Source organism: Bombina bombina, chromosome 4 (genome assembly GCF_027579735.1).
Source record: "Bombina bombina isolate aBomBom1 chromosome 4, aBomBom1.pri, whole genome shotgun sequence".
Lineage (NCBI taxonomy): Eukaryota > Metazoa > Chordata > Amphibia > Anura > Bombinatoridae > Bombina > Bombina bombina.
Genome location: NC_069502.1, coordinates 1,019,167,005 through 1,019,191,867, shown reverse-complemented (window position 1 = coordinate 1,019,191,867; position 24,863 = coordinate 1,019,167,005). Strand labels below are relative to the sequence as shown.

Genomic DNA, 24,863 nt, shown 5'->3' with positions numbered 1-24,863 from the left:
TTTCACTAAGTGTGAACTTTTTGAAGGAAGTTATGAAAGTGGAAATGGAAAGAATAGTGGTTTTAACCTTTATGTGAAAAATGTGTTTTATATATGGCTCAAGTTTTTCATAGACCTTGGCAGGAATGTGATTATTAAACCTCTAATATATTTCAAATCTATTAACATTTTCTGTCTTCTCAAAAAAAAAAAAAAGAGTGATTTTAGATAAGCTGACTCACCCAGTGTTGTATACTTGTAAATATACTTTAGAATTGTACTTGATTTTCTGTAGCCCGGCATTCTATTATATATTTTTAATACAATTATTTTGAATTGGTTTATTAGATCAACACAGGTCAAGCAGATGGGACTCCTGGACTTGACTTAAATGTAGCGGAAGCTTGGGAGATGGGATATACAGGGAAAGGAGTTACCATAGCAATTATGGATGATGGTAAGTTATATGTTACATTTATGACAAATAAAAATAAATTATTAAACACAAAATAATTAGCTATTATTTTAAATGTATGACTTAAATATGCAGATGATTAAAGCATTCCATTGTTTTAACTACATTTAGGAATAATATCAATCTATTTTTCTAGATCTGCTTTCAATAATTAATCAACGTAATTGACAGTGATGGCTAGTGTTGATCTGTGGCAAAATTAAAAGTCAACAAAGGTGTGCTATATCTTTTGGAGTACTGCCATTGAGACCAAATATTTACAGCAGTATTTAAGAGAGGAAAACTAAATAAAGTCAATATTAGTGTAACCAAGAACATGTAGCAACATAATGCATAAATGCACTTCAATACAGACACATCACCTTGAATTCAGGGTTATCCCATAAATGAATAAGAAGACTTTAATAATACATCATTTGTAAATCAATAGACACTAATATTTAATTGGTTTAAAACAAAGGGAAGTAATTTTCCTGTACACCATCAGAAATTATTTTCAAGTGCACCCACTAAGCATCCACAATAAGACAGTTGGAATGCACATGCATGCTCTGTTTGGACTTGTTTGGCAGGCCATGTTATAAATCTGCAATGGCTGTCCAATTACAGTAAGTATTTTACTAAAAAAAATACTTATTATTATTGATAGAAAACCCCCCCATAGATTTTGACAGCTGATGAGAACCAAAGGCCCAACAATTCTGCCCAATATTTCCTAAAACTATAAACTTGTTTAATTTGTAGAATAGCCTTATACTTATTCCAGGCATTCTTGAAGTCCCCCACAGTGTTTGTCATTTCCACCTCTTGTGGAAGTTTATTCCATGAGTTAATCATCCCTTCTGTAATAAAATGTTTCCGCAAATTACTCCTGAATCTACTACCCTTCAGCTTGATATCAAGACCCCCTGTTCTTAATTTTACAGGCAAGTTTGTATTTATTTTAACTAGGTAGAATAGTTACTAAATAGTTATTATTATTATTATTATCGGTTATTTGTAGAGCGCCAACAGATTCCGCAGTGCTATTTAATAACTACCTAGCTAAAATAAATACAAATTTACCTGTAAAATAAAACCTAACCTAAGTTACACTAACACCTAACACTACACTACAATTAAATAACTTACCTAAATTAGATACAATTAAATAAATTAAATACAATTAGCTAAATTACAAAAAAACAAACACTAAATTACAGAAAATAAAAAACAAATTACAAGATTTTAAACTAATTACACCTAATCTAAGAGCTCTATAAAAATAAAAAAGCCCCCCCAAAATAAAAAAAAACCCTAGCCTAAACTAAACTATCAATAGCCCTTGAAAATTGGCCTTTTGCGGGGCATTGCACCAAAGAAATCAGCTCTTTTACCTGTAAATAAAAAATACAAATACCCCCCAACAGTAAAATCCACCACCCACACAACCAACCCCCCAAATAAAACCCTAACTAAAAAAATAGGTATAATTTAGTTAATGATAGGAATTTTATTTAGATTTATTTAAATTATATTTAAGTTAGGGGGTGTTAGGGTTAGACTTAGGTTTAGGGGTTAATACATTTAGAATAGTGGCGGTAATGTTGGGGGCGGCAGATTAGGGGTTAATAAATGTAGGTAGGTTGCGGCGATGTTAGGGGCTGCAGATTAGGGGTTAATAAATATAATGTAGGTGTCGGCAACGTTGGGGGCAGCAGATTAGGGGTTAATTAATATAATGTAGTTGGCGGCGATGTCCGGAGAAGCAGATTAGGGGTTAATAAGTATAATGTAGGTGTCAGCGATGTCGGGGCAGCAGATTAGGGGTTAATAAGTGTAAGGTTAGCGGTGTTTAGACTCAGGGTTCATGTTAGGGTGTTAGGTGTAAACATAACTTTTATTTCCCCATAGGAAACAATGGGGCTGCGTTACTGAGTTTTACGCTGCTTTTTTGCAGGTGTTAGACTTTTTCTCAACCGGCTCTCCCCATTGATGTCTATGAGGAAATCATGCATGAGCACGTACAACCAGCTCACCGCTGACTTAAGCAGCGCTGGTATTGGAGTACAGTGTGGAGCGCAATTTTGCTCTACGCTCACTTCTTGCCTGTTAACGCCGGGTTGATAAAAACCCGTAATACCAGCGCTGCAGGGAAGTGAGCGGTGAGAAAAAACTGCAAGTTAGCAGCGCACCCCTGTTAACACAAAACTCGTAATCTAGGCATATGTCGGCTGCAAATACCTTTACTAATACACCCAATCATTCTACTTGCCTTACTCGCTGCATTACTACATTGCTTACTAAATTTTAAATAATTTGAAATAATAATTCCCAATTCCAATTCCTCATTTGTAACAGTTAATAAAGTTTCATCGAGTCTGCAATTAACATTTGGATTTTTCTTTCCTAAATGCATAATTTTGCGCTTTACAGTGTTAAACTTTAGAACCCAGTCAGATGTCTAATCCTCCAATTTTTTATATCACTGTTTATTTGGTCCACCCCACTGGAACACATCTACTCTATTACAAATGTTTGTATCAACTGCATACTTTCCCCTTTAGCCCTTTGAGGATATCACTGATAAATATGTTAAACAAAACAGGTCCCAGAACTGACCCTTGAGGAACCCCACTAGTAATTGCCCCCTCTGCTGAGAGTCGTAAGACACTCTGTTTTCTATCCTTACGCCAGGATTTTACCCAGTTCACAATTTTTGAGTCTAAACTAAGGGGATACAGTTTGTGAATTAGTTTGTTGTATTGTGAAAATGTAAGCACTGTAACTCCCCTAACTGGCTGAAAATATTAACTTACACCTAACGCATGCGCAATATCTATCTACCTCCTGAAAATAACTAACGCCTAACGCATGCACAATATCTATTTGCCTGTCAAACGCCAACTCCCACCGCAATAATTAATAAACTATATTAACCCCTAATCCGCCAACCCTCACATTGCAAAACATCTAATTAACCTATTAACCCCTAATCTGCCAACCTTCCACAACGCAAATAACTAATTAAATTATTAAGGCCCCTAACTTAACACCCCCTAACCTAACACTCCCTAAATTAAACCCAATTACCTTAATTAAAAAATACCAAGTTACAAACAATTAAAATAAAAATGCTAACATTACTTAAAAATAAAAAAAAAACTGGGGAGCTTGGCCGCTTAGAGAGATGGCCGAATACTAAAACAGCTCCTAGGCCCATTCCATCAGCCCCGATAACTACGGCTGACTAAACCACCTAGAACCTGCGGCCAAGAGAGCATCTACACCCTGGACCATGCAGCTCACCTTGGTGGAATCGCTGGCTACCACCACAACTGCTATTAGGCATAATACGCCACAGAGAGATTTTTATGCCACAGCCCGGCAAGCAAAGTTCCAGTAACGGCTGTTGGGGACTCAAAGATACAGCCGCACATCTTCAGGCTCCCGGACCGTCCTGCATATAAAATACAGAAGTGCACACATAGCGCAACAGGTCAGTCTCTGAGCCCTAAGCCAGACACCCCGTGGTAGTCCTGACAGGCATTCTGAGGGCACGCTACTGAAAGGGCCCATATTCAGTCCACTCTCCACACTGGACACTCTGCCTTGTCTCCCCCACACCCCACGTATTCAGGGGCATAGCAAACAAAGTTGTAAAACACAGCAGAACTAGATAGCTACAGAAGAAAGTGCTGGGAACGATACATGCCCTAAGACAGCAATAATCAAGCCCCTTCAGCACATACAGTGTTAGTATACATAAGACCAACAGACAACTGGGGTCCCTAATTGGCTTGCACACTGCAACAGAGGAGACATTGCACCGGAGCCTTAGCTAATTACACTGTTATTGTAACATATACCCCTTTAAGAGGCATGGACTTCTAATACACACTATTTAAGGGCTGTATCCGTTTTCTTCATTACTTGGTATTGAAGTAATTTTACTCTTCAGTTTAGCTCTGCTTGTGCTTTACAGACTTTCAAGATTTAATAACCGTCATTTGGTTGTGTTCGTTCAATCTATTCAGCTGCATACGGATTTTGTCTCCTTCCACTCTAACTTCGGAGCATCATCATCCTGAGACCTACCACACTCTGACTACACGCTGACTCCACTCTGACATCACACAGACTGCACGCTTGTTTCAGATCCTAATCGATGCACTCTTTCTGGTCTTCTCTCCATGCTGCTCACTCATCTTTACTATGGGCTGCCTACTCATTTCATACCGCTAGTGGTAAGACTACCTATCATTCTATCTTGGTAATCCTTTGGCACACAAACTTATACTCTTGCCTTAAATGATATCATATATGTTATTTATATACCTGCAGTGTAATATTTTTTGAGGAACTAACTATAATTGATTCTAATATTTAATATATATAACTACCATATACAAGTGATTATGCACCAATATTATAGTTCTTTAAAAATATACTAAACTACACTCATAACTATATTAGATTCAACAGTAAAAATTGGTTGAATCTTATATAAATTTTATGAGACAAAAATACAATTACTTTTCCTGTACATTTAGTATTCATAAAAACAAATCTTATATTACAGTTATGGTCCCTAACAGTCGTATTATTTACAATAACATGCCAAGGCGCAGATCTAATAAGCCGGAAGGGCACACTAACACTAAAACAATGCAGCAGTACCTGAAACCTACAGAGGTCATCCCTCTACCCTCCAACCCAAGCATAACAGATTGCACCCACTAGGGAGAAACCTCTCAAAATAAGCCTTACACCTCATCTGACTCTATGAACCTCACTAAAGACAATCTAAAATGATTATGCACCAAGGAAGACATCAAAGAAATGATAACGGAAGTTAAAGGATGGTATGGCGAAATGATAAAAGACCTTATGAAAGTGACTAAAAGAGTCTCTACACTGGAAGAGAACCACAACACTACTTACAATGATGTCCAACATTTATCCCGCCTAGTCTATGATCAGGACGAAACAATTCATCACCTATTGGAAAAGGTATAAGATCTAGACAATAGGGGGAGAAGAAACAACCTACGAATCCAGGGCATCCTTGAAACTGTTCTACCAGTGGCATTAGAGGGGTGCCTTCAGGATCTCTTCAGGACATTAAAAGGCATCAGCAATGCACCGGAGGTACCAATTGAAAGAGTCCACCAAGCACTGAGGGCAAAGCCACCCTCAAAAGCACCCCCAAGAGATGTTGTAATCAAACTGCTGCATTTCAAGGATACGGAGGAAATTTTGAAATGTGCCAGGCAGAAGCAAAACATAACCCATGTAGGCAACTGAATACAACATTACAAAAAAAGGAAGCATCTTCATTTCATAACCTCCACACTGCCACATCACAATGTTATGTACCGCTGGGGCTTCACAGTGAGCATAATTGCAACAAGAGGAGATACCACCACGGTCTACAAGTCTTTTGCAAAGCCCTGAAAATATCTATCACAACACCTGGATCCAGACCATCCCCCCAGGTGGACCCACCTACATATCCAGGCAGGACAGACCCTGCTCCAACAGAATCTCCGGAGAGGGCACCGCTACGCAACCTGGAGCAGCTGGACCTCTGTTAAACACCAGGGACAATACTTAGCAGACTATACTCTCTTATCTGACAGGACACTCATTAGCCTGGCAAGGCCACAGGTCGTATGATATATATTTATTGATGTTTTTGTTTAAGGGCAAGATGTTTGGGATACTTCCCTCATTATTATAGCAATTCTTTGTTTTATTATCCTACGTCATAGGAATTGTTTCCTCTAGCACTGCATTGACAGGGCAGGGGACATTGGTGACATTAATTGTTATTCTGTTATCTGTTGAGATTTGTTGTTAAGTTGTCATATATCTTTTCATTGTTTGCACACACACGATATCCATTTGAGGAAGCGCACAAAGCTACCCCATTCACCACTGATTTGGGTATACAGTACATAAAACTTCTCCTCCTTCACTAAGGGTCAACTTTTTCCTACCCACAATTCAGATATACAGGAGTGCCAGACATACCCTTTTACTTCCCTATATATAAATGACTACCAAGACGCAAAGCCGACCGCTCACATTGATAACCATTAATGCCAAAGGCCTGAATAGCCCTGCAAAAGGTCCATAGCTCTCAACCAATTACACAAAGACTTGGGGGATATTATATTTGTCCAAGAAACACAATTTAAGAGGGGAAGAGAACCTAAATTTATTAGCAATAGATACAGGACAACATTCCTAGCCTTAGGGGATTCAAGAAAAGCAGTCTAGGTATATTCCTTAGCAACACAGTTACATTCCAACCTTTGCACATCGAGAAAGACATAAACGGGTGGTATCCTCATGGGATTACTTTTTGATCAACCGGTCACATTGGTAAGCGGGCATTTGTCAAACCAAGACCAACACATACTACTCAAACAGCTAAGTTACAAACTTCCAGAACATGCAAAGGGCACTTTACTACTGGGGAGAGACCTGAACTTGCCTTTAGATCCCATCATAGATGCTTCCAGCGGCAGGTCCAGCACCCCAGCCTGAGTTTTTAAGGCAGCAAAAACACTCAATTCAAGTTGTTAAAATTACATTACATATGGCGGACTATTAACCCTTGTTCCAGAGATTATACCTTCTACTCACACCCACATCAGGTATATACTAGGATTGACTATCTCATAACTGACTAAATTGGACTGTCAATGATAAACAATTCTAAAATATTGCCACTCACGTGGTCGGATCATGCCCCGGTACAGTTCAACATTGAATTGTCTAATATCCCCGCCCTTCCATATCTATGGCAACTGGACAAACACACACTTGACAACCCTCTAATTTAGATTGAAATCGATAACATGTTGGGACACTAATTTATGGAAAACACCACTAACGACACTTCTAACACAACACTGTGGGAGGCACACAAGTGTGTTATCAGGTGAGAATTCAAAAAGCAAAAAGCTAGGGAAATTAAGTTAAACAGGCAATTCATGAATTCCACACTTGCACACATTAAATACTGGAAACAGAGCACAAAAAAAACCCACCCTTGACCAAAATCGCTGAATCCTTAATTCAGGCTAGGAATAAACATCATAACCATCTCCTCAAAGAATACCAACAAAAATCTACCTTTCTAAAACAAAAATATTTTGACATTAATAACAATGTGGGCACCTCCCTGGGGCAGGCCCTTAGATGCAGGCAGTTAAACACACATATTTATCACATCTCGGATAACAGTGGGCACACACATAAAGATAGCAACAGCATTGCAGAGACCTTGAAGAAATATTATGAGACGCTATACAGCTTAGAAAATAAAAGTGAGCGTGCGGAAATAGAGAAATTTCTGTCAAATCTACATCTCCCCACACTAAACTTAGAGGAATCCGAATATTTAGATTCCCCAGTTACCACAGAAGAAGTTAAGCTGGCTATTAAAAGCATGCCAAACGGGAAGAGCCCAGGCCCAGACGGGCTGAGTATAAAATATTATAAAACATACTTACATCATGTCCTTACACCACTCACATCTCTATTTAATTCATTATTAAAAGAAGGGCGCTTCTCAGATCAAATGCTAAACAAGGTAAACCACGAGATAGACCTAAAACATTTCCACCCCATCTCGCGTCTTAATTCCGATATTAAGATTTACGCAAAGATCTTGGCCTCCAGAATTAACAAATTCTTGCCAAAATTGATACACCCAAATCAGGTAGGCTTTGTGCCGGAAAGAGAGGCACAAGACAATACCCTAAAAATCCTACAACATTCCCATCAATACAAAACACCACTGGTCCTTGTATCCACTGACACGGAAAAAGCTTTTGATAGGGTATATTGGCAGTTTTTAAGAACAACACTAAGCAATAGGAAGTTCAGCGATGATTTTATAAACCAAATTTTCACACTATACAGCATGCCCACAGCCCAGGTCAAGGGGAATAACCTTCTGTCTGACAAGTTCATAATACAAAATGGGACTCGGCTGGGCTGTCCTCTGTCGCCTATCCTTTTTGCCCTTGGCATACGGGAATGTGGATAAGTGGTAGTAAGCAGCACCGGAGACTTGTATGCACTTAAAAACTTCACTTTATTAAGGCAAATGGATCCTTTTACAAAGCGGTTGATGTGTGACAAACTGTGCCAAAGAGTTGCACCCCATGAACCGTTGCTTACGCGTTTCAGCCCTTGTGGCCGTAATCGTAGCTATGGTTCACAATCACCTATGCCTATTTATACAGGGAGTGCAGAATTATTAGGCAAATGAGTATTTTGACCACATCATACTCTTTATGCATGTTGTCTTACTCCAAGCTGTATAGGCTCGAAAGCCTACTACCAATTAAGCATATTAGGTGATGTGCATCTCTGTAATGAGAAGGGGTGTGGTCTAATGACATCAACACCCTATATCAGGTGTGCATAATTATTAGGCAACTTCCTTTCCTTTGGCAAAATGGGTCAAAAGAAGGACTTGACAGGCTCAGAAAAGTAAAATTAGTGAGATATCTTGCAGAGGGATGCAGCACTCTTAAAATTGCAAAGCTTCTGAAGCGTGATCATCGAACAATCAAGCGTTTCATTCAAAATAGTCAACAGGGTCGCAAGAAGCGTGTGGAAAAACCAAGGCGCAAAATAACTGCCCATGAACTGAGAAAAGTCAAGCGTGCAGCTGCCAAGATGCCACTTGCCACCAGTTTGGCCATATTTCAGAGCTGCAACATCACTGGAGTGCCCAAAAGCACAAGGTGTGCAATACTCAGAGCCATGGCCAAGGTAAGAAAGGCTGAAAGACGACCACCACTGAAGAGGACACACGAGCTGAAACGTCAAGACTGGGCCAAGAAACATCTCAAGACTGATTTTTCTAAGGTTTTATGGACTGATGAAATGAGAGTGAGTCTTGATGGGCCAGATGGATGGGCCCGTGGCTGGATTGGTAAAGGGCAGAGAGCTCCAGTCCGACTCAGACGCTAGCAAGGTGGAGGTGGAGTACTGGTTTGGGCTGGTATCATCAAAGATGAGCTTGTGGGGCCTTTTCAGGTTGAGGATGGAGTCAAGCTCAACTCCCAGTCCTACTGCCAGTTTCTGGAAGACACCTTCTTCAAGCAGTGGTACAGGAAGAAGTCTGCATCCTTCAAGAAAAACATGATTTTCATGCAGGACAATGCTCCATCACACGCGTCCAAGTACTCCACAGCGTGGCTGGCAAGAAAGGGTATAAAAGAAGAAAATCTAATGACATGGCCTCCTTGTTCACCTGATCTGAACCCCATTGAGAACCTGTGGTCCATCATAAAATGTGAGATTTACAAGGAGGGAAAACAGTACACCTCTCTGAACAGTGTCTGGGAGGCTGTGGTTACTGCTGCACGCAATGTTGATGGTGAACAGATCAAAACACTGACAGAATCCATGGATGGAAGGCTTTTGAGTGTCCTTGCAAAGAAAGGTGGCTATATTGGTCACTGATTTGTTTTTGTTTTGTTTTTGAATGTCAGAAATGTATATTTGTGAATGTTGAGATGTTATATTGGTTTCACTGGTAAAAATAAATAATTGAAATGGGTATATATTTGTTTTTTGTTAAGTTGCCTAATAATTATGCACAGTAATAGTCACCTGCACACACAGATATCCCCCTAAAATAGCTAAAACTAAAAACAAACTAAAAACTACTTCCAAAAATATTCAGCTTTGATATTAATGAGTTTTTTGGGTTCATTGAGAACATGGTTGTTGTTCAATAATAAAATTAATCCTCAAAAATACAACTTGCCTAATAATTCTGCACTCCCTGTACACCTGTGCTTATGCGTGATTGGATAAAATCAAACCTGTGGTGCAACTCTATGAATGGCTACAAAACAAACATATACGTCTTAGCCACATTAACTGTTTAAATTCAGAGCACTTGCTTAATTTAATATTTGTTGAAACAATAACCACACTTAAAATAAACTAACAGTGAAATTGATTCTGGCAATTCTGATCAATTACTGTACACAGGAATAAACATGCATTGACTCTTATAATTTATTTACACTTGTAGAGCAGCTATTGCTAATTTTATACAGGGAGTGCAGAATTATTAGGCAAGTTGTATTTTTGAGGATTAATTTTATTATTGAACAACAACCATGTTCTCAATGAACCCAAAATACTCATTAATATCAAAGCTGAATATTTTTGGAAGTAGTTTTTAGTTTGTTTTTAGTTATAGCTATTTTAGGGGGATATCTGTGTGTGCAGGTGACTATTACTGTGCATAATTATTAGGCAACTTAACAAAAAACAAATATTTACACATTTCAATTATTTATTTTTACCAGTGAAACCAATATAACATCTCAACATTCACAAATATACATTTCTGACATTCAAAAACAAAACAAAAACAAATCAGTGACCAATATAGCCACCTTTCTTTGCAAGGACACTCAAAAGCCTGCCATCCATGTATTCTGTCAGTGTTTTGATCTGTTCACCATCAACATTGCGTGCAGCAGCAACCACAGCCTCCCACAGAGAGGTGTACTGTTTTCCCTCCTTGTAAATCTCACATTTGATGATGGACCACAGGTTCTCAATGGGGTTCAGATCAGGTGAACAAGGAGGCCATGTCATTAGATTTTCTTCTTTTATACCCTTTCTTGCCAGCCACGCTGTGGAGTACTTGGACGCGTGTGATGGAGCATTGTCCTGCATGAAAATCATGTTTTTCTTGAAGGATGCAGACTTCTTCCTGTACCACTGCTTGAAGAAGGTGTCTTCCAGAAACTGGCAGTAGGACTGGGAGTTGAGCTTGACTCCATCCTCAACCCGAAAAGGCCCCACAAGCTCATCTTTGATGATACCAGCCCAAACCAGTACTCCACCTCCACCTTGCTGGCGTCTGAGTCGGACTGGAGCTCTCTGCCCTTTACCAATCCAGCCACGGGCCCATCCACCTGGCCCATCAAGACTCACTCTCATTTCATCAGTCCATAAAACCTTAGAAAAATCAGTCTTGAGATATTTCTTGGCCCAGTCTTGACGTTTCAGCTTGTGTGTCTTGTTCAGTGGTGGTCGTCTTTCAGCCTTTCTTACCTTGGCCATGTCTCTGAGTATTGCACACCTTGTGCTTTTGGGCACTCCAGTGATGTTGCAGCTCTGAAATATGGCCAAACTGGTGGCAAGTGGCATCTTGGCAGCTGCACGCTTGACTTTTCTCAGTTCATGGGCAGTTATTTTGCGCCTTGGTTTTTCCACACGCTTCTTGCGACCCTGTTGACTATTTTGAATGAAACGCTTGATTGTTCGATGATCACGCTTCAGAAGCTTTGCAATTTTAAGAGTGCTGCATCCCTCTGCAAGATATCTCACTATTTTTGACTTTTCTGAGCCTGTCAAGTCCTTCTTTTGACCCATTTTGCCAAAGGAAAGGAAGTTGCCTAATAATTATGCACACCTGATATAGGGTGTTGATGTCATTAGACCACACCCCTTCTCATTACAGAGATGCACATCACCTAATATGCTTAATTGGTAGTAGGCTTTCGAGCCTATACAGCTTGGAGTAAGACAACATGCATAAAGAGGATGATGTGGTCAAAATACTCATGTGCCTAATAATTCTGCACACAGTGTAGTCTTAAAAGGCACTGTTTAACTGAACTAAGAGATAATGTTAGAAATACAATTTAATTTATGGATGCAAGACTTTATTGTAATATTCTTAGTCTTGTTCTCTCATTGTAATTACTCTCTTTTATCTAAAAAGTTAGGGGGCCCACTTATGATAAGCTCTTTACAATATACATATTCATTCCATTACTTGTACAACTACCTAAATGTCAACAGACTATTTGCCACCAATTAAAGGGTTTTTACCAACGAATTTTGAGGGGATATTGAAATACACTGTCTTTAATAAGTAACTATAAAAGTTAACCTATCCTTAGTTGTAAAACTTTGATTAATTCAAGTAAATTCTTGTATTTGAAAAAAAAAGGAAAAGAAAAAATAATAATGATCATAATCATAATCATTCTTATGCTCACATATTACTCCCAATAATTGATAATGTCATATTCAGAATTTAGCCCTGTAGGAATTCTGGTTTTTAAACGGTGGATCCAGAAAACTTCCCTTTTGGCTAAGAGACTTTCTCTGTCTCCTCCTCTCTTTTTATTCCTCACCTGCTCTATTATAGTCCATTCTAATGAGGCTGGGTTTTTGTTATGGTGGGTCTTAAAATGTTGAACTAGGGGCGTAGTAATTTTTCCTGCTTTAATGTTTGTGATGTGCTCCCTTATCCTCTCACGTGCCTCTCTGGTAGTGAGACCTGTGTATTGGACCCTACATATATTACATGTCAATAGGTATACTATGTATCTGCTTCTACAGTTTAGACATGAATAGTGGTTAAATTTTTCTCCAGTTGTTATACTTGAAAAGCCTTCATTGTTTGTTTGTAAGTGACTGCAGGCTATGCAAGATGAATAGCTGCATTTAAAAACCCCATTGTGTTTTAACCAAGAGGAGCTGGATATTTGAATTGAAGGTAATTGCGTAGGAGCTACCATATTACCTATTGAGAGACCTTTCTTGAAGGCGTATCTGCACCCTTTAGTGACTATATTCATTAATTCATCATCCGCTTTCAACATATGAAAGTTTTTACGTATGATATTACAAATATCTTGATACTGAGAACTATAGCGCGTGACAAAGGTGACACCCTCAAAGGCTTTCTTTTTGTTTATTGTTTCATTGTGTACCAAAAAAGTCTTTCTATCACTTGATTTGACTTGGTTACTAATTCTTACTATTTCTTTCTTATTGTAGCCCCTGATAACTAGTCTAGTTTCTAAATCCTGAGCCTGTCTTTCATATTCCTCTTGTGTAGAGCTATTTCTTTTTAGCCTTACAAATTGTCCCTTCATCACTGAATGGAATACTCTCTTTGGGTGACTGCTCTTCGCATGTAAAAGAGTATTTCTAGAAATGGGTTTTCTATACACCTGTATAGATACTTTATCTTGTTCTCCTGTCAACATTACATCCAAAAAATTAATTTTGGTATGTCCAAATTCAAAAGTGAACTTAATACCGGCCGTATTATTATTCAAGTCAGTAACAAAGTTCTGAGCCTCAGATTCTTCTCCTTGCCAGATAATCAGAAGATCATCTATGAATCTTCTGTAGTATTTAATCTTCGCCTTCCATGGGCCATCACATCCATAGATGTGGGACAGCTCAAACCAACCCATGAACAGGTTGGCGTATGAGGGCGCAAACTTCGCCCCCATAGCTGTCCCACATCTCTGGAGGTAATGCACCCCTTCAAAGGCGAAGAAATTGTGCGTTAGTAAGAATTCAGTGACTCTGAGGATGTACTGACAGAACAAGGGGGTATAATTCGTTAATCTTTTTAAGAAAAAGGAGATCGCTTCTAGACCTCTGGCATGAGGTATACTAGAATAAAGCGAGGTGACATCAATTGTCAACCATTTATATACTTCCTGCCAGTCTAGGTTTTCCATTTCAATTAAGAGTTGCTTGGTATCCCTTAAGTAGCTCTGCAGGCTCTGTACCATGGGCTGTAGGATCGCGTCCAACCACTGTGACAAGGGCTCCAAAATAGAGCCTATGCCACTGATTATTGGACGTCCCTTCACATTGGACAGGGATTTGTGCACTTTCGGAAGAAAGTTGAATATAGGCATCACAGGAGATGCCACATAAAGAAAGCTACAGGTCTTTTCATCTAAAATCCCTGCTTCCTTACCATCATCAATCAACTGAGAAAGTTCATACTTGAATTTATCAGTAGGATCCCTAGTAAGACTGGTGTACTGGTGTTGGTCTTATAGTTGTCTTATTGCTTCTCCTAAGAAGAAATCTCGATCCATGACAACCACAGACCCTCCCTTGTCTGATGCTCTTATGACAATGTTGTGGTTCTCTTTTAGTCCCCTAAGGGCTAGAGATTCTTGTTTGCTAAGGTTTTGATGTGTTGTTTTATCCATAACATAAGCCAATCTCGTTAAATCGCTCTCAACCCTCTGTTGGAACTGTTCTAACACCGCTCCTCTACTTTGAATGGGGTAGAATTTGGAATTCCCTGAAAGAGAGGGACCTGATTGTATAGTTGATGTATCAATTGAATACTCATTTTCATTGTCTAATCTCTCTAACGATTCCAAATCACATACCTCATCAAAGGTCAGCTGTGTGGTTGTATCTGAGATGGCCATGTTTTTATTCCCTTGTGCAAAAAGAGTCACCTCTTCAGTATTCCTGGCAAAGTGTTTTCTTAATGTTAGGTTTCTAATCAATCTATTGACGTCTACTATGGTTTGGAATAAGTTAAAATTATCAGCTGGAACAAAGTTCAAACCATAGTTTAAAACTCTAACTTCCAAATCGCTTAAAGTATACGTCGATAGATTGATTACGGCATTTATACATATTTCGTGCCCGATCTGCCCCTTCTCGGGGGTCTTGGGGTTTCTGTTTTCAGAATACCCCTTCCTTTTGTACCTCTTCCCCCCCCCTTCTGGTGCGCTTGGGACCCTGGGAAAAACCTGTGCTACCTCTGTGATATCCTGCTCTTTCGCTGTCTCTGGTCTGGTCTGATCTTCTGTAATGTTACTAATGGTGGATACTAGAGTCCCTCTATCTACATCTAACTCATCTTCCCCTGAGGTAGAACAATCTCCTGATGATTCTGCCTCACTTTCATTAAATGTAACTCTTTTTGACTTATTTTTGTTACCTTTTTTACCTGATTTTTTCCCTTTAGGAAAACGCTGTTGATCATTTTCCCTTCTATAATTAGTTCTCAACTTCCTATTCCAGATGTAAATTTTATTACACTCGTAATCAGATAAATCCCTCATATATTTATCATGTTTAATCTCCATAATTAGTTTTTTGGACTCAGCTAAAGAAACCTTTAGTATAGAATCAAACTTTGCAAAGGAAATATCCTTACTTCTTACATTCAATTCTATTTGTAATACATCAATATCTTTAGAAACAGAGGCTAGCATTTTGGTTTTATATTCTATTAGCATGCCCATAAGTTTTAGGGAGCAATCTGATAATACTCCATTCCACACTCTTACAAAATCCTCATCCTCTACTAAAAAGGTTGGGAATTTATTGACCCTTAGGCCCCTGGGCCTATCCCGAATACCGCATCACTTTGAAGAAGATACAGTACCGACAAGAAGCCGGGTGAGTCAGCAGGTGCTACGCTGTTCTGAATTTCATCACTGAACAGCAACAGTCTGACACATTTATTTACTCAATTAACTTTGGCATCTGATGAGGTGGACTTTGGTTATTTAGTGCTTACACATAAGTGACTTTACAATACGGGAATGTGCACATGTTACAGGACAGGAAAATAGGAAACACCGAACACAAATTGGCATTATATGCCGATGATGTCCTGCTTACACTCAATAACATTGATACCTCATTACCAAGGGCCCTAGACATACTAGAGGAATACAGGAAAGTCTCTAATTTTCACTTGAATCTCACAAAGTCTGAAATATTAAATGTCACATATGATCCAAAGGATCTGCCCAGGTTACTCTACAATTGCCCCTTAAAGAGACAGCACGTTAAGATGAAATATCTTGGGATCTATCTGTCCCCAGACCCCCAAGTGATATTCCATAGTAACTAAAAAAAACCCTTAAGAACAATATTGTAGCTGACTTATCCAGCTGGAAAAACAAAACAATATCCTGGCTTGGTCGGATTAATGTAATCAAGATGAATATCCTACCCAGAATTCTATATATTCTGCAGACAACCCCCATACCTCTCCCAACAAGCTACATACCCACACTTCAGGCACATATAGAACACTTTATATGGAAATATATTAAACCTAGAGTGGCCAAACACACTCTTTATCTTCCCAAGGACAAAGGAGGGCTTGGAGTGCCCAACATTAGTGCATACAAACAGGCTATCACTCTGCAAAGATTGTTAGAATGGTGTCAAAATGACACACACAAAGAATGGGTACAACTAGACTGTGACATTATGGAAACTGACAATGCAGGCATGTCGGCTTGGTTACAGACGAAGCATAGACACAAAGCAGTGGTGCTTTATCCACTGCTTTCTGACTTATATGCTAATTGTAATCAAATAATTAACAACTCGACGGGCATATCCTCTGCTTTTTCCTCACTGATACCTATTTGTGGTAATCCAGCACTGCCTTGGAACCTTAAAGACATACAACAAACACAGGGAATGCACATTAAGGACAAAACTCTCTTTTCTATTCTAAAAGCCATTAAACTTAAATTGTTGCCAGAGGTACAGGAAACATATGATGATAGGAGCATAAACTGGTACTCCTATGCTCAATTGACTCACTTTCTGAACACCCACCGCCATAAAAGCCACCTCACTAGACCACTGACAATGTTCAAAACTTTATGTGCACAGACCACACCTACAAAACATGCTCCAATGGTAACAGATTGGAAAAAACAGGTAGACACATTGATACAACTGGAAAGGTACCATCACATGCAAAAGGGCACCATAGACATTCATGAATTCATGCTACACGAATCAGTCCAATGCAGGGCTAGAATTATATAAGTGGCCACTGGCCCAGAGCATGACTGACACTAGCCAAACCACAATATTTAGAGCAAAGATGCTAATTATAACTTCACCCCCTATGAGCAGAGTGGGTAGAACCTATGACACGCATTTACAATTTTGTTACCTGTTCATGTACCTTATTTGTTTGCCTTTAGGGGAAATTGAACATCACTCCTATTTTTATAAGAAACTTCTACGTGAGTGGCTTGCATGGACTTGTCTGATCAGGGCTATCATGCTGAGCACGCAAACAGACTTTATTATCTCTAGTTACATCCCTAGGCACCCCTCGGAACGGTGCTGCATGTACAAATAATTTTTACTGTATAGTTCTACATTGTCGATGCTGTTGATCTTGCTTTTTGTATGTTTTTCTAGACACTTAATAAAGCTTTTGAAAAAAAAAATAATTAAAGCTTAATCTAATATTACAAAAACATAAAAAATTCTAATAATACATAAAATAAAAAACAAATTATCAAAAATTAAAAAAATTAAATGCAATCCATGTGAAAATAATAAAGCCCCCCAAAATAAAAACACCCCCTAATCTAATGCTAAACTACCAATAGACCTTAAAAGGGCCTTTTGTAGGGCATTGCCCTAAGTTAAACAGCTCTTTTACCTTAAAACATACTAAAAACCCCCACCCACCAAACCCCCCAAAGTAAAAAAAAAAACTAACACTAAGAAATCCTAAACTTCCCATTGCCCCTAAAGGGGCATTTGTATGGGCATTGCTCTTAAAAAGGCATTCAGCTATTTTACTGCCCTTAAAAGGGCATTCAACAGCTCTTTTTCAAAGGCCCATAAAATCCCTAATCTAAAAAAAAACAAACCCCTCAAAAAATAAGTCTAAGCCCCAGATAGGTACTCACGGTTCCTGAAGTCCGCGGTGAAGTTTTCTTCCAAGCGGCAATATCTTCTATCTTCTTCCAGGAACAAGCTGGCCCGGAGCGGAGTGCGGAACTGAAGACCGGTGACTGCAGAACTGATGACTGGCAATGGCGGAATTAAAAACCGGTGATCGCGGAGCCATGGAGCGTGGAGATACTCTTTGTACGATCACCGCCGCACACTGAGGATTGAATTCAAGGTACACATTTTAATATGGGGTACCTTGCATTTCTATTGGCTGATTTGAGTCTTCAAATTCAAATCAGCCAAAAGGATGAGAGCTACTGAAATCCTATTGGCTGTTCAAATCATCCAATAGGATTTCAGTAGCTCTCAGATTGGCTGATTTGAATTTGAAGATTCAAATCAACCAATAGGGATGCAAGGTACCCCATATTTAAATGCATACCTTGAATTCAATCCTCAGTGTGGGGCGGTGATCGTACAAAGAGGATCTCCACGCTCCATGGCTCCGCGGTCGCCGGTCTTCATTTCCGTGGTCACCGGACTTCAGTTCTGCGCTGCGCGCCAGCTTGTTCCTGGAAGAAGATAGAAGATATCGCCGGTTGGAAGAAGATTTCACTGCCGGACTTTTTTTTAGATTAGGGATTTATTGGGCCTTTGAAAAAGAGCTGAATGTCATTTTAAGGGCAGTAAAAGAGCTGAATTCCCTTTTAAGGGCAATGTCCATACAAATGCCCCTTTAGGGGCAATAGGCAGTTTATGATTTTTTAGTGTTAAGTTTTTTATTTTGGGGGGTTTGGTGAGTTGGGGGTTTTACTGTTAGAGGGGGGTCTTAGTATTTTTTAAGCAAAAGTGCTGTTTATCTTAGGGCAATGCCCTTTCAAAATTCCCTTTTAAGGGCTATTTGTAGTTTAGTATTTGATTAGGGGGTGTTTTTATTTTGGGAGGCTTTTTTATTTTCATAGGGATTAGGTTTAATTTTTTAATTTTTGATAATTTGGTTTATTATTTTATGTAATGTTAGACTTTTTTATTTTTTGTAATCTTAGATTAATTTAACCTTGTTTTTTATTTTCAAGTAATGTTAGCTTTTTTATTTTAATTGTTTGCAACTTAGTATTTTTTAATTTAGGTAATTGGTGTTACTTTAGGGAGTGTTAGGTTAGGTAGCTTAGTAATTATTATTATTATCAGGTATTTGTAGAGCGCCAACAGATTCCGCAGCGCTGTAAACATAGTCAATATACAGGATAGCTTTTGCAGGGATCGAGTGGGCAGAGGGCCCTTCCCGAGAGTTTCACTGTTGTAGTCGGCTCTTATGAAGGCGATCTGCAAACAGCTGGGCTCATAGACTTACATTCTAAGGGGTTTAACGGATAAGCAATGGAGTTAGGAAAGGTTAGTGTTGGTTGTATGCATCCCTGAATAGTAGAGTTTTTAGGGAGCGCTTGAAGCTGTTAAAACTAGGGGAGAGTCTTGTGGAGCGAAGCAGGGAGTTCCACAAGATGGGGGCCAGTCTGGAGAAGTCCTGTAGACGGGAATGTGAGGAAGTAACAAGAGAGGAGGAGAGGAGGAGATCCTGAGCTGATTGAAGGTGACGGGAGGGAGAGTATCTGTAGACAAGTTCTGAAATGTAGGGGGGAGCAATGCAGTTGAGAGCTTTGTATGTCAGAGTGAGGATTTTGTGTTTAATCCTAGAGGCAAGAGGAAGCCAGTGAAGGTATTGGCAGAGAGGCGCAGCAGATGAAGATCGACGAGTAAGGAAGATGAGCCTGGCAGAGGCATTCATAATGGATTGTAAAAGAGCTATGCGGCAGCTAGGTAGACCAGAGAGGACGGAGTTTCAGTAGTCGAGGCGGGAAAGGATGAGAGAGTGGATTAAAATCTTAGTTGTATCTTGTGTAAGGAAATGTCTAATTTTAGCAATGTTTTTAAGGTGGAAGCGGCAGGCTTTAGCCAAGGACTGAATGTGAGGAGTGAAGGAAAGATCTGAGTCAAGTGTGACCCCAAGACATTGGGCATGTGGGGTAGGAGTAATGATGGAATTATCAACAGTTATAGAAATTTTTTGGGTGAAGACATTGGAAGAAGAGGGAAAAATAAGGAGTTCAGTTTTGGAGAGATTTAGCTTAAGGTAGTGAGAGGACATCCAAGATGAGATATGAGAAAGACAGTTAGTGACACGGGTTAGTAAGGAAGGAGGTAGGTCTGGTGCAGAGAGGTAGATTTGGGTGTCATCTGCATACAAATGATATTGAAACCCATGGGGATTTATTAAGGAACCTAATGATGACATGTAGATTGAAAAGAGAAGGGGACCGAGGATAGAGCCTTGAGGTACCTCAACAGAAAGTGGTAACGGGGCAGAGGATGCTCCGGAGAAGGCTACACTAAATATACGGTTAGTTAGATAGGAAGAGAACCACAAGAGAGCTGTGTCGCAGATGCTGAAGGATTGGAGGGTTTGGAGCAGAAGAGGGTGGTCAGCACTGTCAAAGGCTGCATACAGGTCAAGGAGGATAAGCAGAGTGAAGTGACCTTTGGATTTTGCTGTAAGTAGGTCATTGATAACCTTGACAATTGCTGTCTCTGTAGAGTGATGGGGATGAAATCCAGATTGCAGTGGGTCAAGAAGAGAGTTTAGTGTAAGGAAATGGAATAGACGTGTGTATACTAGCTTTTCTAGGAGCTTTGAGGCAAAAGGGAGTAGGGAAATAGGGTGGTAGTTGGATGGGGAGGTTGGATCGAGAGAAGGTTTTTTGAGGATAGGTGTGACCACTGACCAGTGCATGTTTTAGAGATGAGGGAAATATGCCAGTGCTGAAGGAGAGGTTGAAAATGTGTGTGAGTATGGGGGTGAGGGTAGAAGAGAGGGAGGGGAGTAGCAGTGAGGGAATGGGGTTGAGGGGACAGGTAGTGAGGTGGTAGGACAGTATAAGGGCAGAAACGTCATCCTCGTTAACAGGGGCAAAAGAGCTGCATTTTTGGATATTTGGGTTTAGGATGATTACGAGCTTTTGAGGGGGTGGGAGATTGATAGTATGTTGAGAGCTGAATTCACTTCTGATGGAGTCAATTTTGTTTTTGAAGTGGCTGGCAAAATATTGAGCTGAGAGAGAGGTTGTATTAGGAGGTGGGGGTGGGCGGAGAAGAGTATTGAACGTGGAGAACAGACATTTTGGGTTAGAGGAAGTATTGTTGCTTATAGAGATTAAGGGCAGAGTAGTAGGAGTTCAGGATGAACTTGTAGTGAAGAAAGTCAGCTGAACTCCAAGATTTCCTCCAATGTCGCTCAGCAGTATGGAAACATCTGCGTAGGTACCATGTCAGAGGAGTATGCCAGGGCTGAGGATGAGAGTGTGGTTTCAGAGCTATGGTTGGAGGGGCCAGATTGTCAATGATCGATGTAAGGGTGTAAAGGTAATTGAATTAGTTATTTGCATTGTGGGGGTTTGGTGGATTAGGGGTTAATAAATTTATTAGGTTTTTGCAATATGGATTGATGGCAGCTTAGGGGTTAATAATTTTAATAGGTACTTTGTGATGTGGGTTAATGGCAGATTAGGGGTTAATAGTTTTAATAGGGACTTTGTGATGTGGGTTAATGGTGGATTAGGGGTTAATACATTTATTAGGTAGTTTGCGATGTTGGGGTTGGCAGATTTAGGGGTTAATACTTTTATTAGGTAGATTGCGATGTGGGTGAATGGTGGATTAGGGGTTTATAGTTTACTTAGGCATATTGCGTTGTGGGAGGGTTGTCGGTTTAGGGGTTAATACTTTTATTTTTAGTTCTGATGTGGGTTTGATGGCGGATATAGGGGTTTTACTTGTCAGTTTTTTTTTGGCAGGCGTGTTAGACTTTTACGAGAGATTTAACATTTTTTTTATTTTCTAAAGCGCCGGTAGTTTCTAAAGTGCCGTAAGTCACTGGCGACTCCAGAATTTTGTCTTTACGCTCATTTCTAGACATCGCTAGATTATTCGACTTACGGCACTTTATGAACTGCCGGCATCGTATATGTGATACCCCGATGTATGAGGTGAAATTACGGGTGGCGTGGGTTTCAGCAGTTAAAATGAAACTTGTGCCGTATATGTAATCTCGCCCTTTGATTGGAAGAAGATTCTATGGATGTAATCATTTTGAAATCATATCTCCTCCTCTAGTAGCATAAATGGGAAACCCTACCTTAAAAGGAAACCCTAAATATTTGTTATTAATTTGATATCCTTCTTGCAGACCTTATAGTACTAATTTTCATATGTAGCTTTACTTAAATAGTACATTGTTTTTCTAATGTGAAGTGTGCCTGCAAGAGATCATTTTTAGGGACAGAAATGGACACATTATTGTTTATTTTCTATATTCCATTTTGTTGATGTGAGAAACTTAAATGCGAATCCTAATGCCATCTTTATCTGCTATATACAACTTTTATAAGGACATCTTCCTTATAAAAGTTGTACATAGCAGATAAAGATGGCATTAGGCATTCATTTTAAGGTGTGTAAAATATCCTAATATTTTGTATCTAATTATTTACTCACAAACCTTGTGTATTTAACTATAGCATTATTATTGTTATTTTATCTTTTAGGCATTGATTATCTTCATCCAGATCTTGCCTCAAATTATGTGAGTAAAATGTTTATTTTATTTTAGAATAAAATGTCACTCTCCTTAACAAATGTAACCGTTAGTAATTTGTCACTATGTCTATGATGTAGTTAAACTGCTGCTCGTTTCCCTTATCCAATGTGTAGTATATTGCAAAAAGAATAAAGTGCATCAGGAATCAATTAAACAAAAATATAGAGGTAAATACACTTTGTTTCTATAACACCTAAGTTATATTAACAATAATATATAATATATAATCATATATATTTTGTGTAAAACTAATTATAGATAAAACGTCATATTAAAAAGGTGGTGTTAACTAGTAATTAAAGAAAGAGACAACATGGAGACCCAAATGTCCTGAAAGCTTGCAATTGTATTAATTAATGGTATCATTAGGATACTACTTTTGTTATTTATTTATTTATTTATTTTACAAAATTATTTTTAATTTCTTTTGTTTAAAGGGACATTTTACCCTAAATTTGTCTCCACAACTGTTTTTCAATGATCAATTTTACCTTCTGGAGTGCATTAAAATGTTTACAAATAGCTCCTTTTACTTTATTTCAGTTATAAAAATAAACATAATTGAGCAATCTATCATACATTTTATACTCTGCAGCTGGTATAACAAGTCATTGGAAGCACATTGAGGTAAAGTTTCCCTTTATAATCTCGTTCCGTTCTCCTAGAGGGGCTTTTTATTCTGTGTTATTTACCCTGATTATTATTTGGCTGCTTGGATATTACATTATGTGGTGTACTCTTTTGCTATCATGTTTTCATATAAAAATGAATACCAGATTCCACTTATCTCATGTTGCTTTAAGGTCATTGTATATTATTCAGAGGCTTTGTTGTTCGGTGGCTTATAATAGATCATTGTGACTTGTGAGCATGGCCAAGTCAGTATCTAAGTCTCATCAACAGATTTCTATCTCTGTAATGCACAGACACATATTGCTTTATGTATTTGAGTAAGTGAGGAAAGAAATAGGTAAGACACTGTAGTTCTGTGAGTAACTAATATGTGAATCTGATATTGTTTGTGCATTAGAAGGAAACTGTTAATATTTTGGTCACATTTTCACTGGCATCCACCCCACATTTTTTATTATTATATTCAAAATAGAAATTAAAGGGACAGGAAACCCAAAAATTTTATTTAATGATTCAGATAGAGAATACAGTTTTAAACAACTCTCCAATTTACTTCTATTATTTAATTTGCTTCTTGCTGAAAGGGTTATCTAGGAAAGCTCAGGAGCAGCAAAGAATCTAGGTACTAGCTGCTGATTGGTGGATGCATATATATATTGATTGTTATTGGCTCACCTATTTGTTCAATTATAAACCAGTAGTGCATTGTTGCTCCTTCAACAAATGATACAAAGAGAATGAAACAAATTACATAATAGAAGTAAATTAGAAAGTTGTTTCAAATTGTATTCTCTATCTGAATCATGAAAGAAAATTTTTGGATTTTTATGTCCCTTTAATTTATACTTTATTATATATACAGTATATATAAAAGCTTAGATATGCTTATATTCTAATTTAACACAATTTAAAGGCTGTTTGAATTGACAAGTTTACTGTTGGAGCAAAATCTCAGCAAAAGGGGAATATGCACGCAAATCTGTTCATTAATATTGTAACCCATCTTAAAATGACAGTAAAGTCAAAATTAAACTTGTATGATTCAGATAGAGCATGCAATTTTAAACAATTTTCCAATTTACTTCTGTTATCAAATGTTCTTCATTCTCTTGGTATCATTTATTAAAAAGTAAAACTAGATAGGTTCATAAGAGTTTAGGAGTGTGCACGTGTCTTTAGTACTCTATGGCAGCAGTGTTTTGTAACATTATTTGTAGCTTTGTTATACAATGTTGCAAAACACTGCTGCCATAGAGTATTAAAGACACATGCACACTCCTGAACTCTTATGAGCCTACCTAGTTTTACTCTTCAATACAAGATAATAAGAGAACGAAGCAAAATTAATAACAGAAGTAAATTGGAAAGATGTTTAAAATTGCATGCTCTATCTAAATCATGAAAGATTAATCGTAACTTTACTGTCCCTTTAATGACTTAATGACTGTTGGCAACATTTAAAGAAGTGATTGTATAACCTTAAAACAATGTAAATTAGACATGACATTTGAGAAATTAAAAGATAAAACCTATTTTAATATTTTTGAGATGACACTATGGGGCCGAATTATTATTGTGCGATGGACATGGTCCGGTATTACGGATCATGTCCGCTGCACATTGATAAAC

General features: G+C 38.5%; 1 protein-coding gene across 1 annotated transcript in view; it reads left to right on the top strand.

Moving 5' to 3' along the window:
• Nucleotides 1–24,863, top strand: part of PCSK2 (proprotein convertase subtilisin/kexin type 2) — a 454,748-nt gene that overhangs the window by 198,139 nt on the left and 231,746 nt on the right. Inside the window, exons 4-5 of the mRNA XM_053712119.1 lie at nucleotides 328–436; nucleotides 22,549–22,586. Of these exons, the coding sequence (XP_053568094.1) occupies nucleotides 328–436; nucleotides 22,549–22,586 (147 nt within the window). The remainder of the gene's footprint in view (nucleotides 1–327; nucleotides 437–22,548; nucleotides 22,587–24,863) is intronic.